At 40.8% G+C, this 13,678-nt stretch overlaps 3 protein-coding genes across 5 annotated transcripts in view; 1 reads left to right on the top strand and 2 right to left on the bottom strand.

Moving 5' to 3' along the window:
- The window catches only part of pcnx1 (pecanex 1), a 39,262-nt gene extending 38,066 nt beyond the window's left edge, over nucleotides 1–1,196 (bottom strand). For all 3 annotated transcript variants that reach the window (XR_003782954.2, XM_029125643.2, XM_029125644.2), the window contains exon 1: nucleotides 835–1,196. Coding sequence is in view for 2 of the 3 variants with exons in the window: in XM_029125643.2 (XP_028981476.2) it covers nucleotides 835–987 (153 nt within the window). In the remaining variant the exon portion in view is untranslated. The remainder of the gene's footprint in view (nucleotides 1–834) is intronic.
- Nucleotides 1,197–1,921: 725 nt separating this feature from the next.
- On the bottom strand, nucleotides 1,922–7,287 carry med6 (mediator complex subunit 6). Its single transcript, XM_010879408.3, has 8 exons — nucleotides 7,244–7,287; nucleotides 6,743–6,905; nucleotides 6,378–6,469; nucleotides 5,617–5,699; nucleotides 5,044–5,152; nucleotides 2,889–3,007; nucleotides 2,567–2,594; nucleotides 1,922–2,358 (listed from the first exon to the last, which is right to left on the bottom strand). The coding sequence occupies exons 1-8, from the start codon at nucleotides 7,263–7,265 to the stop codon at nucleotides 2,225–2,227; spliced, it is 750 nt and encodes a 249-aa protein (XP_010877710.2). The 5' UTR covers nucleotides 7,266–7,287; the 3' UTR covers nucleotides 1,922–2,224.
- A 1,188-nt stretch (nucleotides 7,288–8,475) lies between these two features.
- Nucleotides 8,476–12,501, top strand: LOC105015921 (tetratricopeptide repeat protein 9A). The gene is made up of 3 exons (XM_010879407.5): nucleotides 8,476–9,755; nucleotides 10,130–10,312; nucleotides 10,633–12,501. Exons 1-3 carry the CDS (start codon nucleotides 9,278–9,280, stop codon nucleotides 10,713–10,715), a joined length of 744 nt encoding a protein of 247 aa, XP_010877709.1. The 5' UTR covers nucleotides 8,476–9,277; the 3' UTR covers nucleotides 10,716–12,501.
- The last annotated feature ends 1,177 nt before the right edge of the window (nucleotides 12,502–13,678 follow it).

Below are 13,678 nucleotides of genomic sequence, written 5' to 3'. Positions count from 1 at the left end.
TTAAAGTAACATGAGATGAGGGGGTAGGAAAAGATGATAGTGCAGATATCTATCCTGCTCTATGGCCGTTTGAAATGGAACAGCCAGTAACCTTTCTCAATATTTATTGACAACATTTCCCAGCAGTCTGTTTTGGTTATGGCTTGCTAAAATTGTCAGTTCAAATACATGGTAGAGCTTGTCACCAACATAACGTTACAAAAGGCAAGAGTACAACACATGCATTGTTAGCTGTGATAAATTGCTGTCAATGTAGATTGGGGGAAGGTAGCTGGCTAACAATATCTGTGTAACTAACTAGCTTTCTTTGTTGTTTTGCTGCAAGAGACGCATTAGCCCCAAAAGAGTGTGAAATCTATTTCCCTAAATTTGATATTTATGAAAGATGTAAATATTTGTAGGACTGTGCCAGTAACTTAGCTAGCTAGTAATTAACAATCACAGCCACTAGTAGCTAGATGACATTGTTAGCTTGAATTAATGTACTGTAGCTAGCTGACGTTAGCTAAATTAAAGTCATATTATAACTACGTAAAATGAAGAGAAGGAGCGAACGCCACGACCACGTTATACGTCACTCGTCAAATGGTACTTTAGTTTACTCGTGGGAAATATATAGAGGAAAAAAATCCGTAGAGTACACACAGATTCCCAGCTAACCATACCAGCCCGTTAGCTGGTTATGGTTAACATTTACATTAGCGGTCTTGGCTAGCATCTATGGTCTAGGAAGAGAATGTCTACTGCTAAACCAGATTTAGACATGACCTGTTTTTTGAGATTGGATGTTGTTTCATAAAAGACAATAACATAGCCTGAGCTAAACCCACTTACCATGTAAAGCGTGAAGGGGAAACATAGTAGGAAGAGCCAGATGTAGAGATGTAGGGCATTGACAAATGTATTTTGATGAGGATCGTAGTACCATCCGCCAGTGATTGAAGCCCAGACCCCCTGCCTGAGGATCTGAAGCGTTTGAGACCCCATGTTTTATCCCCAATTCCTTGAAGAAACGACGATATTAACGGGGTGCCACGAAGGCTAACCGTCGTGAAACAGGACCAACCGTGCAGTGTTTTCAGACACTGGCCTGAAAATCCCCACTGCAGCCATCTTCTCTGCAGCTAGCCAACTGGGGCACTGTTCTCAGTCCTCCACTGAGCGGACTCCTATCCCACCACGCCCTGCGAGCTGCTTCTTCTTCACATGATATAAATGGACGAAAAATAGGGTACTTTAGAAACGTCAGATGGTTAAACCTCTGGTAACGTACCCCAAGTTTAACACTAGCTAAATAGCGTCATCTCGTGGTACTACATTGTAATAACATCTCAGTTGGGGGAAGATGTGGCTCACATGGTGTATTTTCCAATCATAAACCTGTTAATCCAAACTTAAACATTTTAATATAAATGTATATGGATCTTCAAACAGACAGGCAGATGGAAGCTTCGCCATCACATCAAAATAATAATAAAAAAAAGATAAATACAAACATCCCCAGAAAAAAGCCTACATTTACACAGGCTAATGTCATGACTCAAGCCTATTGCAGAATTGGAAAAGTATTATATTCAGTAAACATTCTCAAGAAAAACACCATGCATTTAGAGTAATTTGATGTAGAGAAAAATATTACAAATTGAGAGAATAATAGATAATGCTCCCAAGAGCATGTCTCCAACAGTTTTGACCTTTGGATACAATCCTGCCATCAGCAGAACAGACATTACTGCCGTTCTCAGCATTTCAATGTCACTCTCTTCCGAAGCAAAACACAATCTAGTTAACGTGCTGTATTCAAAACCACACCAAAACTGCATATTGGAAGTCAACTGGTGTTTCCTGCATGAGTACATGTTTGCAACACAAAGTTCAGGAGATCTGGTTGTGGGACAGAAAAACTAACAGTGCTCAGGCCTTTCAGGTTCCAAATTGCATACTTCAATCGTAGTTTTATTGTGCTCATGATTTCTTTTGTGCCCACTGTAATGTCTGAGGCGACTGAGAGAAACACCCTTTAAATAAGTTGTGATTTACAGATGATGGTAAATGACGGCCAAACTCCAAAGAGGACCATGTTATGTTTGCTGTGGGACGGAGGCCCATTTGCATGGAAACGTCTAAGCTCGTAGCTCTCCCCAGCCAACGGAGGGTGATACCATGGGTCCGTCCCGTGAGCGTGGACATGATCGGAACCACGTACAGGAGCGGCCATCTGTCATCACTGCAGCCTGGCGCGTTTCTCCGGCGGTGGCTTGGTGCTGGCAGGGGCAGGGGCAGAGGGCTTGGCGGCCGGTTCTCTCTCTTCCTGCTTCACAGTCTCTGCGGTGGGCTCTGGCTCTTTCTTCACCTCCACTATGGCGGAATAAAAGAGACGGGTCAACAAGACGGGTCAACAAAACAGGGCAAAGTCTAAAAACCACAACTGCAACAACAGAAACCCTTGGAAGGGAACACAATGTCCTGATGCCCAAACATGGCGTCACATTCTTTTGAACCAAAATGTATCCGGTGTGTTCTGGCTGAAACCTATTCGAATCCATAATTTACAGTACAGTCTTACCTGGGATAGGCTTCTCGCCAGGCTTAGGCTGAAATCAGTGAAGAAAATCAAGACGGAATTATAAATCAAGTCAAAATGTATTTGTCAAATGCACCGAATTACACAGCTTCGTCCTGCACAATGAAGTTCTTGTGACATGGCACACGACATCTACGTGGTAAGAATTAAGAGATATATAAAGCAAAAAAATAGCAATAATATACATAATGTAAACTAGCAGCAATTCAAATAGTATAGTAATAAAATTCACCAATACATAAAACAATACTGATTTGTAAACTTCCAAACTCAAATGTACTGAAAAATTCACCATTCTTTTTACCTGATAGAACGTTGGAGGGAACTTAGATCTGAGATCAAGAAGAAGATTATCAACACGCTGTCTCTGAAACAGAGAGCTGGGCTCTTCCTTCTTCTTAGACTTTGGCTTGGCTTTGGCATCTACAGACAGGTAGAACATTTCAACACAGTCAAGGTACTGTGTTGAAGGATTGAGGAACTGGTACTGAGGTAGGTTTTGTCCCAAATAATTATGGGAAGTTTATGAGATGCGGGAACAATGACCTAGGTAAATGACATGCTTTATATTTTGTATTATTATGATGTATTCATTTGTTTTGATGTTTTCATTTGAGTGTTTGTTTTTATGTTATTGTACTTTCAAATATTTTTCTTTATAAAGCACATTGAATTGCTTCAATGTATGAATTGTGCTATATATAGTGGGGAGAACAAGTATTTGATACACTGCCGATTTTGCAGGTTTTCCCACTTACAAGGCATGTAGAGGTCTGTAATACTCTTCAACTGTGAGTGACGGAATCTAAAACAAAAATCCAGAAAATCACATTGTATGTTTTTTAAGTAATTAATTTGCATTTTATTGCATGACATAAGTATTTGATACATCAGAAAATTAGAACTTAATATTTGGTACAGAAACCTTTGTTTGCAATTACAGAGATCATACGTTTCCTGTAGTTCTTGACCAGGTTTGCACACACTGCAGCAGGGATTTTGGCCCACACAGACCTTCTCCAGATCCTTCAGGTTTCAGGCTGTCGCTGGGCAATACAGACTTTCAGCTCCCTCCAAAGATTTTCTATCAGGTTCAGGTCTGGAGACTGGCTAGGCCACTCCAGGACCATGAGATGCTTCTTACGGAACCACTCCTTAGTTGCCCTGGCTGTGTGTTTCGGGTCGTTGTCATGCTGGAAGACCCAGCCACAAACCATCTTCAATACTCTTACTGAGGGAAGGAGGTTGTTGGTCAAGATCTCACGATACATGGCCTCATCCTTCCTCCCCTCAATACGGTGCAGTCATCCTGTCCCCTTTGTAGAAAAGCATCTCCAAAGAATGATGTATGTTTCTATCTTCATGCTTCACGGTTGGGATGGTGTTCTTGGGGTTGTACTCATCTTCTTCTTCCTCCAAACACGGCGAGTGGAGTTTAGACCAACCAGCTCTATTTTTCTCTCATCAAATCATTTGCCAATGAACCAGATGGTCATTGGCAAACTTCAGACGGGCCTGGACATGCACTGGCTAGAGCAGGGGGACCTTGCATGCGCTGCAGGATTTTAATCCATGACGGGGTAGTGTGTTACTAATAGTTTTCTTTGAGACTGGTTCCAGCTCTCTTCAGGTCATTGACAAGGTCCTGCCGTGTAGTTCTGGGCTGATCTCTCACCTTCCTCATGATCATTGATGGCCCATGAGGTGAGATCTTGCATAGATCTCACCTCGTGGGGCATTGACCATTGTGGGGCATTGACCATTGTGGGGCATTGACCATTGTGGGGCATTGGCCATTGTGGAGAGGTTGGAGTCTGTTTGATTGAGTGTGTGGACAGGTGTCTTTTATACAGGTAACGAGTTCAAACAGGTGCAGTTAATACAGGTAATGAGTGGGGAACAGGAGGGCTTCTTAAAGAAAAACTAACATGTCTGTGAGAGACGGAATTCTTACTGGTTGGTAGGTGATCAAATACTTATGTCATGCAATAAAATGCTAATTAATTATAAAAAAATCATACAATATGATTTTCTGGATTTTTGTTTTAGATTCCGTCTCTCATAGTTCAAGTGTACCTATGATAAAATGACAGACCTCTACATGCTTTGTAAGTAGGAAAACCTGCAAAATCGGCAGTGTATCAAATACTTGTTCTCCCCACTGTAAATAAATTTGCTTGCTTGCTTAACATGCATCACAAGTAAGGCAATGAAATTAGTATTTTTTTTATTAACACGAATGAATGAACTGCTGCAGTGAAAAATAACCCATTACATTAATATATCCTCACTATGGCTCCTTGCAGGGATGGACTCAATTCCATTTGAATTAGAATCCATTCAGAAAGCACACCAAATTCAGAATTGTCCTGATCAAAAAGCATTGAAAAATCACTCAAATTACAATTTCAGAGAGCTTCCTGAATCGACTGGTATTAAAAAGGAACCGATTTACTGACCTCTCTCCTCCTGGTCTTTAAAGTGCCACCAGTACCCTTTAGATGGGTGGTAGCGACAGTAGGACATGGCCTCATCGAAGGCAGACTGGATGCCATGGACAGCGGACAACTGTGAAGAGACCGAGGACAACATCGGCCATCAACATGTATACGTATTCTCAGGTGTCTCCGGTGGTAAAAAGCAAGGCCCTTCAAGGCCAGGATAGTGGCTTTGATTCACGGGACCATCATACTAAAAAATGTACACACTACTACAGCTATGTGACAGTAACCGTCTGGGGAATTCATCTTCTGTTTTCAAATGTTACTTTCCCAAATGTTGAGAGATCACACTTTTTTAAATATCAAGATGTCCTGAAAAGCTGTGTGTGAATGCAAGCCGTTGTTTTACCTGAAACAAGGTGACTATCCTATAGGAATAATGACACTGAGTTTACCAGGCTTTAAAACATATCTACAGATTGTTGTTTCCTATGAGTTTACAAGTGAAATTATTCAAGTTAGCGGCTGTAAAACCCTTGTAGAGACTGTATTTCTATGATAATTACAGCAAAACAATTGGCTGACGCTCACCACTCTAGATCCAATGACTGATCCCAGATCAGGAGCCTGATACACCACTCCAGCTATGATGTAGTAGTCAGATATAGGGATGACTAGGGAAGAAAATACAGAGGTCAACAGTTCACGTCTGGGATTAAGGACACATTTTCCAAATAGCTTTTAAAGAGGTGCGTATGTCAAAGTAAGGATTTAAAATAACATACACACAGTACCAGTCAAAGTTTGGACAAAACTACTTATGCAAGGGTATTTCTTTCTTTCTTTTTTGGACAATTTTCCACATTGTAGATGTCTGTCTGTCGTTGAGAAATAAAAAACATTTGTCTGTCTGTCATTGAGAAAGTAAGAAGTATTTGTTTGTCTGTCTGTCTTTTGCAGTAAAAACGATCAACTATTTATTTGACATTCAGTAAGATGGATTGCAGGTCAAATTAGGCTCACTGTCTCTGTTTGAATTGTATACACGCAGATTAGGGCAAATGTTTTAATGAGCGCAGATAAATGCTTGTGATTCAGCTTTATAATGTGCGCGAGAAAGCAGGTTGGATAGAAGGTGTTTGTGTGATTAAATGTATGTGTACATTGAGTGGATTACTGAGTAAAGAACAACTAGGTGTGTGTATGTGTGGAATTAATGCGCTTGTGACGAGATCGCCTAAATCCACTTTATCAAATTCTTCTCCAACAATTTTTCCAGCATTACATAGCTGTAATTTGCCGGCAAACAATCCTTGGTGTGTGTGTGTGTGTGTGTTTTTCTTGTGACTTACCTTGAGTGGGAGACTGTCTCTGTTGTTTTCTGATGATGTACAGGATAGGTTCTTGAGCATGGAGCAGGATGTACTCCACTCCAACAATCTGACTGAAATACAAACACCTGGATTAGAAGTAACCATATTACTAACATACACAAGAGCTGTCCAACCCTGTTTCCCAGAAAGCTATCATCCTGTAGGTTATAACGCAAAACCTGTTCCAGGACAGCAAGCGTGCTATAGATTCTCTAAACCTCACTAGTGACTAACCAGACCACTTTGGGTAACATAGCCTAAAGTCCCCAGTTTCTACACCACACAACACACTCAGCAATAGGTCAGCAATATCCAAACAAATAACGGAAAAAAGAAACCGTTACTTGAGATGTTCCATGCTCAGCCGCTGCATCTTGACCACCTCGTTGTTACAGGAGCGATCGTAGAACGGATTACTCCTCTCCGAAAAATACTCCAGTACATTGCCAGGATTGAGAATGGGTACCCAGCCACTGTCAACCCATGATATCCCCAGGAGATTGTTATCTAGAAATAGTAGGTAACAGGCACCGAATCAGTTACACATTTTGTTACAAAAATGAGTGTGGGTGGGTGGGTGTGTGTGTGTGTGTGTGTGTGTGTGTGTATAACGTAACGGACTGATAGACTACAACATTGCAAAGTATAAATATTCGTTTGCTAAATATGCTTGCTAACGTTAGCTTTCTAGAGTTCTTCTGTTATGCGAAATATATTCATAAACTTAAAGCTTCGTCTTGTTATCAAAACACTAAGAAGAATACACCAGTGTTCCCATGCATTTTACATATTTTAAATCGGGAAAATAACACATTTTACAAATACTGATGAGAACATTTTGCTACCTCTTAAATCCACCGACGCCATCGTATAAACAACTGAAGTCGCACTGAAGTATTTGTCCACATTTGATGACGTAAGCAGGGGCGAGAGAGAGAGAGAGAGAGAGAGAGAGAGAGAGAGGGAGGGAGAGAGAGGAAAGAGCGTTAATGATTTCAACATGCCTTTTTCAATAAACTACTATTCCGTTTCCAGGGACACTCACGAACCACAGTTAATTGCCCCCTTTATCCAGATGCTGGGCTGACAGATGTAAACAGATTTTACGTTCTACTTTTTTTTATTGGCTACAAAAACGCCAGCAAATAATTTTTATGGAAAGTATGTGTCACTGGAGGATTAATTTATTTTTCGTTATTCCTCTGTTTTTATTTCACATTTGTTTAAAGCCGATTGAGAACCAATTCTAATTTACAATTAAGACCTGGCTAAAGGCATTACAACTGCAATACAACATTGAGTTACACATGAATACAATGAAATAACAGTAATTAAAGATTTTATGTAGCCTACAATTGTATATACTGATGCATAAGGTGCTTAAGGAGTGATGAAGCGGTTTAACTTTTGCTATTCGTTCCAGTCATTAGCAGCATAGAGTATATTGTTAACTTTAGCGAAAACAAAAAAGCAAAAGCATCAGACATCAAATCCATATTTCTTTCTCGTGTTACTTATTTTTTGTAATTATCCTTTTCTCCCTAATTTTATGATCATCGCAGCTACTCCCAGCAGACAATGAGAAGCGGATGTTGATGTATCTGTCTTCCACAATGCCGTTCTGGTTCATATCACGCAAAAAAAATAGGGGGAAAACCAAACTGTTATTTTGGGAAGCAACTCCCGATTTTCCCTTTTAAAACGTAATCTCGGATTACAGTTGATCTTGGCCCATAGAATATTTTCAGTATTTGGATTTAGTCATAACAATGTCAATAACTACAACAATGTCAAAAAATTTAATGATCTTTTTGAAACCTCAACACCTGGTGATCTTGTTAAGAGGTTCTGATCGGTTCAATAGTTACTTGATCCGAGTCGGATAATAAAATATTGGAAATGCTCCTTCATACAAAGCCGTAGAATAAAGTGGTCTGCATTGTTAGGCTACCTGGGGTAACAAGGTAGGCTCTAGCCAGGACTATGGGATTTCAGACACCCAGTGACGCTTATTCATAATTTCATCCCAGCTGATTTGAATTCTGACCTACCTCAAGACACACCCTTACAGCTGCACTTCAGTGGTCGATGTTTTTTTGAAATGTTCTTTGCAGTGGGTGTGGTACTGAAGCTGAATAGACCTACGCTATAGGCCTAGACTAAATATTAAATAGGAAATAAGCCTGTATGTCTTTTTTGGGATATAATTATAAATCCCAAGGCCTGTCGTCTTTAACCATTAGCATCCAACGAATGCTAACACTGGGAAACAACGGCATCTTAAAAGTAACTCGGTTCGGATTACATCACCCTGGGGCCCACGTACCGCGCATTACCGCGTACCCGTGCAGCGGCAAAATCAACAATCACTGTCTCTGCGCACGCACAGCACATACAGTAGGAGCGCCATAGGGCTGACTTCATATACCGAACTGGACAGAGTGAACACAGACGCATGAAAGACGTTGTCAGCCTTCACTCTCTTGATGCTGCGTTCCTCGTTTTTAATGCTACGGGCTCAAGCGAAATAGGCCCGGATCACCGGTCTGTGACGACAGGAGCCCATGGTAGATACTACAGAATATCGATTTTATGAGGAGAGAGCTATATCGGATACGCACTGGACAGAATCCACGGAAAATAAAGGGTAGCCTAGCCCTTACAGTGCGCGAGCGACTGGCCAGACCGCCACTGTTGCATACGCGCTAGCTCACGTTGCGACACATGAAAAATTGCTGCGGGATGAAGACGCACGAATCCAGCGCGAGCATGATGCTTGACTGAATCTACACCTTATCCCTTATAATAACCAGTCAGACTTTCGGGCTGCTATTTTTTTGTTTGAAGTACGAAGAGGAAGTGCATTTATTGTCACGAAGATGAGTGTGAGCCAGGCTGGGTATGATGGCATTTCTAGAGTTGATGGAGGAACGGTGACGGGCGGCCTTAACATTAGTGGTACCCCGAAACTGCTACAGTGTGTTCAGCCGCCTGGTAACCGATCTAGGGATGCCCGCTACCAGCAGCACGGAGGACGGCAGCACCAACGCAGTGGTGTACCTGTCAAACCACCTCATTCTGAACGGTCCGAACCCGCGGAAGTTGTTAAGCGCGCAATCGACTTCAAGACTCAAGGTACCCAGTGTTACAAGGATAAGAAGTACAGGGAAGCGATTGGCAAATACCACCGTGCATTATTAGAGATGAAGGGGTTATGCAGGGTGCTGGGAGACCCTGACGCCAGCTCCAAATCTCCTTCCTCCGTGCTGCCCGCGATCACAAAGTCAGACAGTCTGACGGACGAGCAGAAAGGTGCCATGGAGAATGCTGAGCTGGAGTGCTACAACAGCTTGGCAGGTAGACATCCGATCGCTACATTATTTTAATGTTATTAAAATTAACGGTACTATAGATATGATACCTAAACCCACGTATTATAGCCTAGATATGTCTGATATTTTATAATAATAATTAGCCTACCATCATCAACATCACGTCCATTCCGGGTTAAATTGTATGTACGACAGAGTAGTCTGAGGAGTCAGTACCTGTGGTTTGCCCCTTCACATTAATTCATCACATGACCGATTTCTTATTAATGCATGGTTATTGTTATCAGTAGCATTGAACATTGAAGGTTGACCCCTTGCGTCCGTGTATAATGTGCTTCTTCTGCCTGATTAAATTCCAACGACGCTCTGTATCGACCATCCATTCGTTGCTTCTCCCAGCCTGCCTGTTACAGATGGAGCTGGTGAACTATGAGCGCGTGAAGGAGTACTGTCTGAAGGTGCTGCGTAAGGAAGGGGACCATTTCAAGGCTCTGTACCGTTCCGGAGTGGCTTACTATCACCTGGGAGACTTTCATAAGGCCCTGCACTACCTCAAGGAGTCGCATAAACAGCAGCCTGCTGGTTAGTAACCCTGCCCTTATGCACATTTCATAAGCATGATTACATTTTGTACACAACCAATGCACCATTTTCAGAAAAAAAATCCAGTCTACTATGTACCATACAATTTGAAAAATACATGTTGTTTTTTTCCAGTGGTACAGTTGTCAAGAGTAATTAAGTTAGGGCAATCAGCAAAAGAATTGTGCAATTGAACTCATTTGACATGATGTAGTCTGGATGCCATCCCATTATTGTTCAGTGGAATTCACAGTCTTTCTGCTTCACCCGGAGATAACAGGAAGTACTAAACTAGTCTGTTTCCTGTCGCTCAATTCCAGACACCAACGTTATCCGCTACATCCAGCTGACGGAGATGAAGATACGGCGTTCTGCCCAGAGAGAGAAAAAAGAGGCCAAATAAAACGCCAACTCACTGTATGTTTGATAACTAACCTGCTTCTCGCTCAATGCCAATTTGTACTTTCTTCACGTGCCACCCAGACCTACCACACCTTGATAACGGTCTTCGGGCCAGGATTCAATCCGAAATCACACTTGACATGTAAAGGTATTTTGAAATTGGTGGCACCCTGTCTTAGTAAACTGGCTAAAACCTGCTTTCACAGCTCTTTCTATGACTTTGAGAATAGCTACATTTCTCCAGACCCATCCCTCAGCTGTTAACCAAAATACAGAGGTGTGGTGACTCCTTTGGTATTGTTTCAGTTAAATCAATCAATCAATCAATCCAACAAATTTTGTAAAGCCCTTTTTACATCAAATAAATGCTTAAGTAGATACCCTGTCTGAAACTCAAAGTGCGATCAGCAGTAAGTTAACGTTTAAAATCCAAGTTAATAATAGTAAAAAATCTGCATAGTACAAGAGTAATTGGATTGAGTCCTTGCCCTGGTGTTTTAAATTATTTATATAGATGTGTGTTTGCGTTGTACAGCAACTTCAGTCCATCACCTTCTGGACGATTATGTGATACATACCAACACGTGTAGTTTATTACCAATACATATGTTGTACTTCAAAACTATTTTACACAGACACAGTTCATACAACTGACATTTTGCACCTGGCAGCCATTTGGTGATGGTGTGTATCACTGGTGTTTACATTGAAATGTCTCCAAAAGCTGATGTCTATGACCAAGCGGTTGAACATAGTGTCAGATGGATAATGCATGGTCAATCTAAACTTTGCACAAAATGTAAATGGGGCTACAACACTTGTGATTTACTGAAACGCTGGGTGAAGCAGACACCGTGGGCGATATAACTGTGACTGATTTAGTTAGTGCCTGGGGGGGCTAACTACAGAGCTGTATCGACAAACTAGCCGACTAACTCACCTAAATAATCAGAAAGGACTTATTTTTATTGCTGAAAGATAGACTTTAAAGCACAGCCAATTTTAACTTTCCTAATGAACCAAGATTAATATTTATTGCAGTTTTTTTAATTTTTATTAGCTGGTTAACACACTGATTCTGTTCGGTAAGCCCCCACTGCTGCCCCCCCCCCCCCCATTAAGTCAGTGTTTGGAACACAGTAGAATCACTGTTTGACAACCTCCCACTGTTCAAATCCAAGCCAAAACAACACTGGTCTTTATATATGATTGAGATTTTGTGATGTTTGGCATGTTGTATTAATAACATGTAGGTAAACACATTACCTACAACAATTACTGTATAATAGATCTATGAAGACTATATTTAAAGAATCAATTTAAGAGTGTTAAGGTTATGATGGCACATATTTGCTAATTATAAGTTAATTGTCACGACACTTTAAAAGATGCATTTCACAAAATATATAAAAGAGTAGCTTACTTTATGAAAGAAAATGCTTTTGGTGTCTGTTTTAAATATATGGTAACAAAAATTATTGTGTTTTGGTTTTAGATGCAAGCGGGAGCTTGCAAATTAAAGGCCAATTCCTCAATTTTTCTATCGCTTATGTTTTAACTCCTGAACCATACCAGCGTCAACATAATGAGAAAAGGGCATTTTTCTACATTCTATGGTTAATGTGTTTAGAAATGTCCTAGAGAAGTGCTACTCAAGGACATCATTTTCAAATGTTGACATTGGTGTAATGATGAAGACTATTAACATGAAAATTGATGGAACGGTTCTTTAAGAAACCTATGTTTAATGTTACATTGTGTATGTAATAAAGGTGTTATTAATTGTTCTAGTGATTACATGAATTGCTTTGTATTGCACATAAATCAAAACTAGCTGAGTGAGATGCGGATGCTGTGTTTTTCCTCTAAACCAGTTTCCATGGGAAGGCCTATCCCAGTGAACCGTCCATTTAAAAAAAGAACTGCATGGCTCAGTACACTGTCTTTCTGAAATGGAGCATTTTCCCTTCACCAGGGGTGGGCACCTCGTGTCTGGAGAGCTGAAACACATCTGCTTTTAGTCTCCTAAAATGTTAGTTAATCGCCCTCATCTGGTGTCCCAGATCTGAATCAGAACCCAATTTGAGTTTTCTCAGACCTTCAAGACTGTAGTTGAATAGCCCTGCTTTACATAATACACCTCATTACTACCTCATAGCACACCTCACCACATCCTATTGGGTAATAGCCCAGGATGAAATTCTGTGGCCATTCAATATATTCCACGATTTATCAGAGATCCTGGTCAGAAGATTCTGTATTCCTGCTTATCCTCCTATTTCCAAGAGACTTTTCCCTGGATTTTCAGGATAACCAAGGAGTTCACTGAAAGTTAGGAGAATTTTTTAGGCCCTTTTTTATCCAATAAAGGGGCCCATTGAGGTCGTTCAGACGGTCTGAATCAGAATTAATCACAGATCTTAACCCAGATGGTCTGAATGAGAATGAATCAGATATCGTAACCTAGAAGATCTGAGCCAGAATGGATCATGTATCGTTACCCGGACGGTCCGAACCAAAGTGAATCATACATCTTAACCCAGACGGTCTGAATCAGAATTAAGCATATACAGTGGGGAGAACAAGTATTTGATACACTGCCGATTTTGCAGGTTTTCCCACTTACAAAGCATGTAGAAGTCTGTAATTTTTATCATAGGTACTCTTCAACTGTGAGTGACGGAATCTAAAACAAAAATCCAGAAAATTACATTGTAAAATTACAAGTAATTAATTTGCATTTCATTGCATGACATAAGTATTTGATACATCAGAAAAGCAGAACTTAATATTTGGTACAGAAACCTTAGTTTGCAATTACAGAGATCATACGTTTCCTGTAGTTCTTGACCAGGTTTGCACACACTGCAAAAGGGATTTTGGCCCACACAGACCTTCTCCAGATCCTTCAGGTTTTGGCTGTCGCTGGGCAATACAGACTTTCAGTTCCCTCCAAAGATTTTT

The sequence above is a fragment of the Esox lucius genome, chromosome 15 (assembly GCF_011004845.1).
Source record: "Esox lucius isolate fEsoLuc1 chromosome 15, fEsoLuc1.pri, whole genome shotgun sequence".
Lineage (NCBI taxonomy): Eukaryota > Metazoa > Chordata > Actinopteri > Esociformes > Esocidae > Esox > Esox lucius.
The sequence above is the reverse complement of the archived record's forward strand: the minus strand, read 5'-3'. Positions and strand labels throughout refer to the sequence as shown.

Excerpts from the sequence above, each read along its gene's own strand:
- med6 (XM_010879408.3), bottom strand. The coding sequence starts at position 7,265 with ATGGCGTCGGTGGATTTAAGAG. Across the intron at positions 6,906-7,243 it reads GGCGTCGGTGGATTTAAGAG|ATAACAATCTCCTGGGGATA; the intron begins GTAGCAAAATGT and ends TACTATTTCTAG. Across the intron at positions 3,008-5,043 it reads TAAAGACCAGGAGGAGAGAG|ATGCCAAAGCCAAGCCAAAG; the intron begins GTCAGTAAATCG and ends ACCTGTCTGTAG.
- LOC105015921 (XM_010879407.5), top strand. The coding sequence starts at position 9,278 with ATGAGTGTGAGCCAGGCTGGGTATGATGGCATTTCTAGAGTTGATGGA. Across the intron at positions 9,756-10,129 it reads GTGCTACAACAGCTTGGCAG|CCTGCCTGTTACAGATGGAG; the intron begins GTAGACATCCGA and ends TGCTTCTCCCAG. Across the intron at positions 10,313-10,632 it reads GCATAAACAGCAGCCTGCTG|ACACCAACGTTATCCGCTAC; the intron begins GTTAGTAACCCT and ends GCTCAATTCCAG.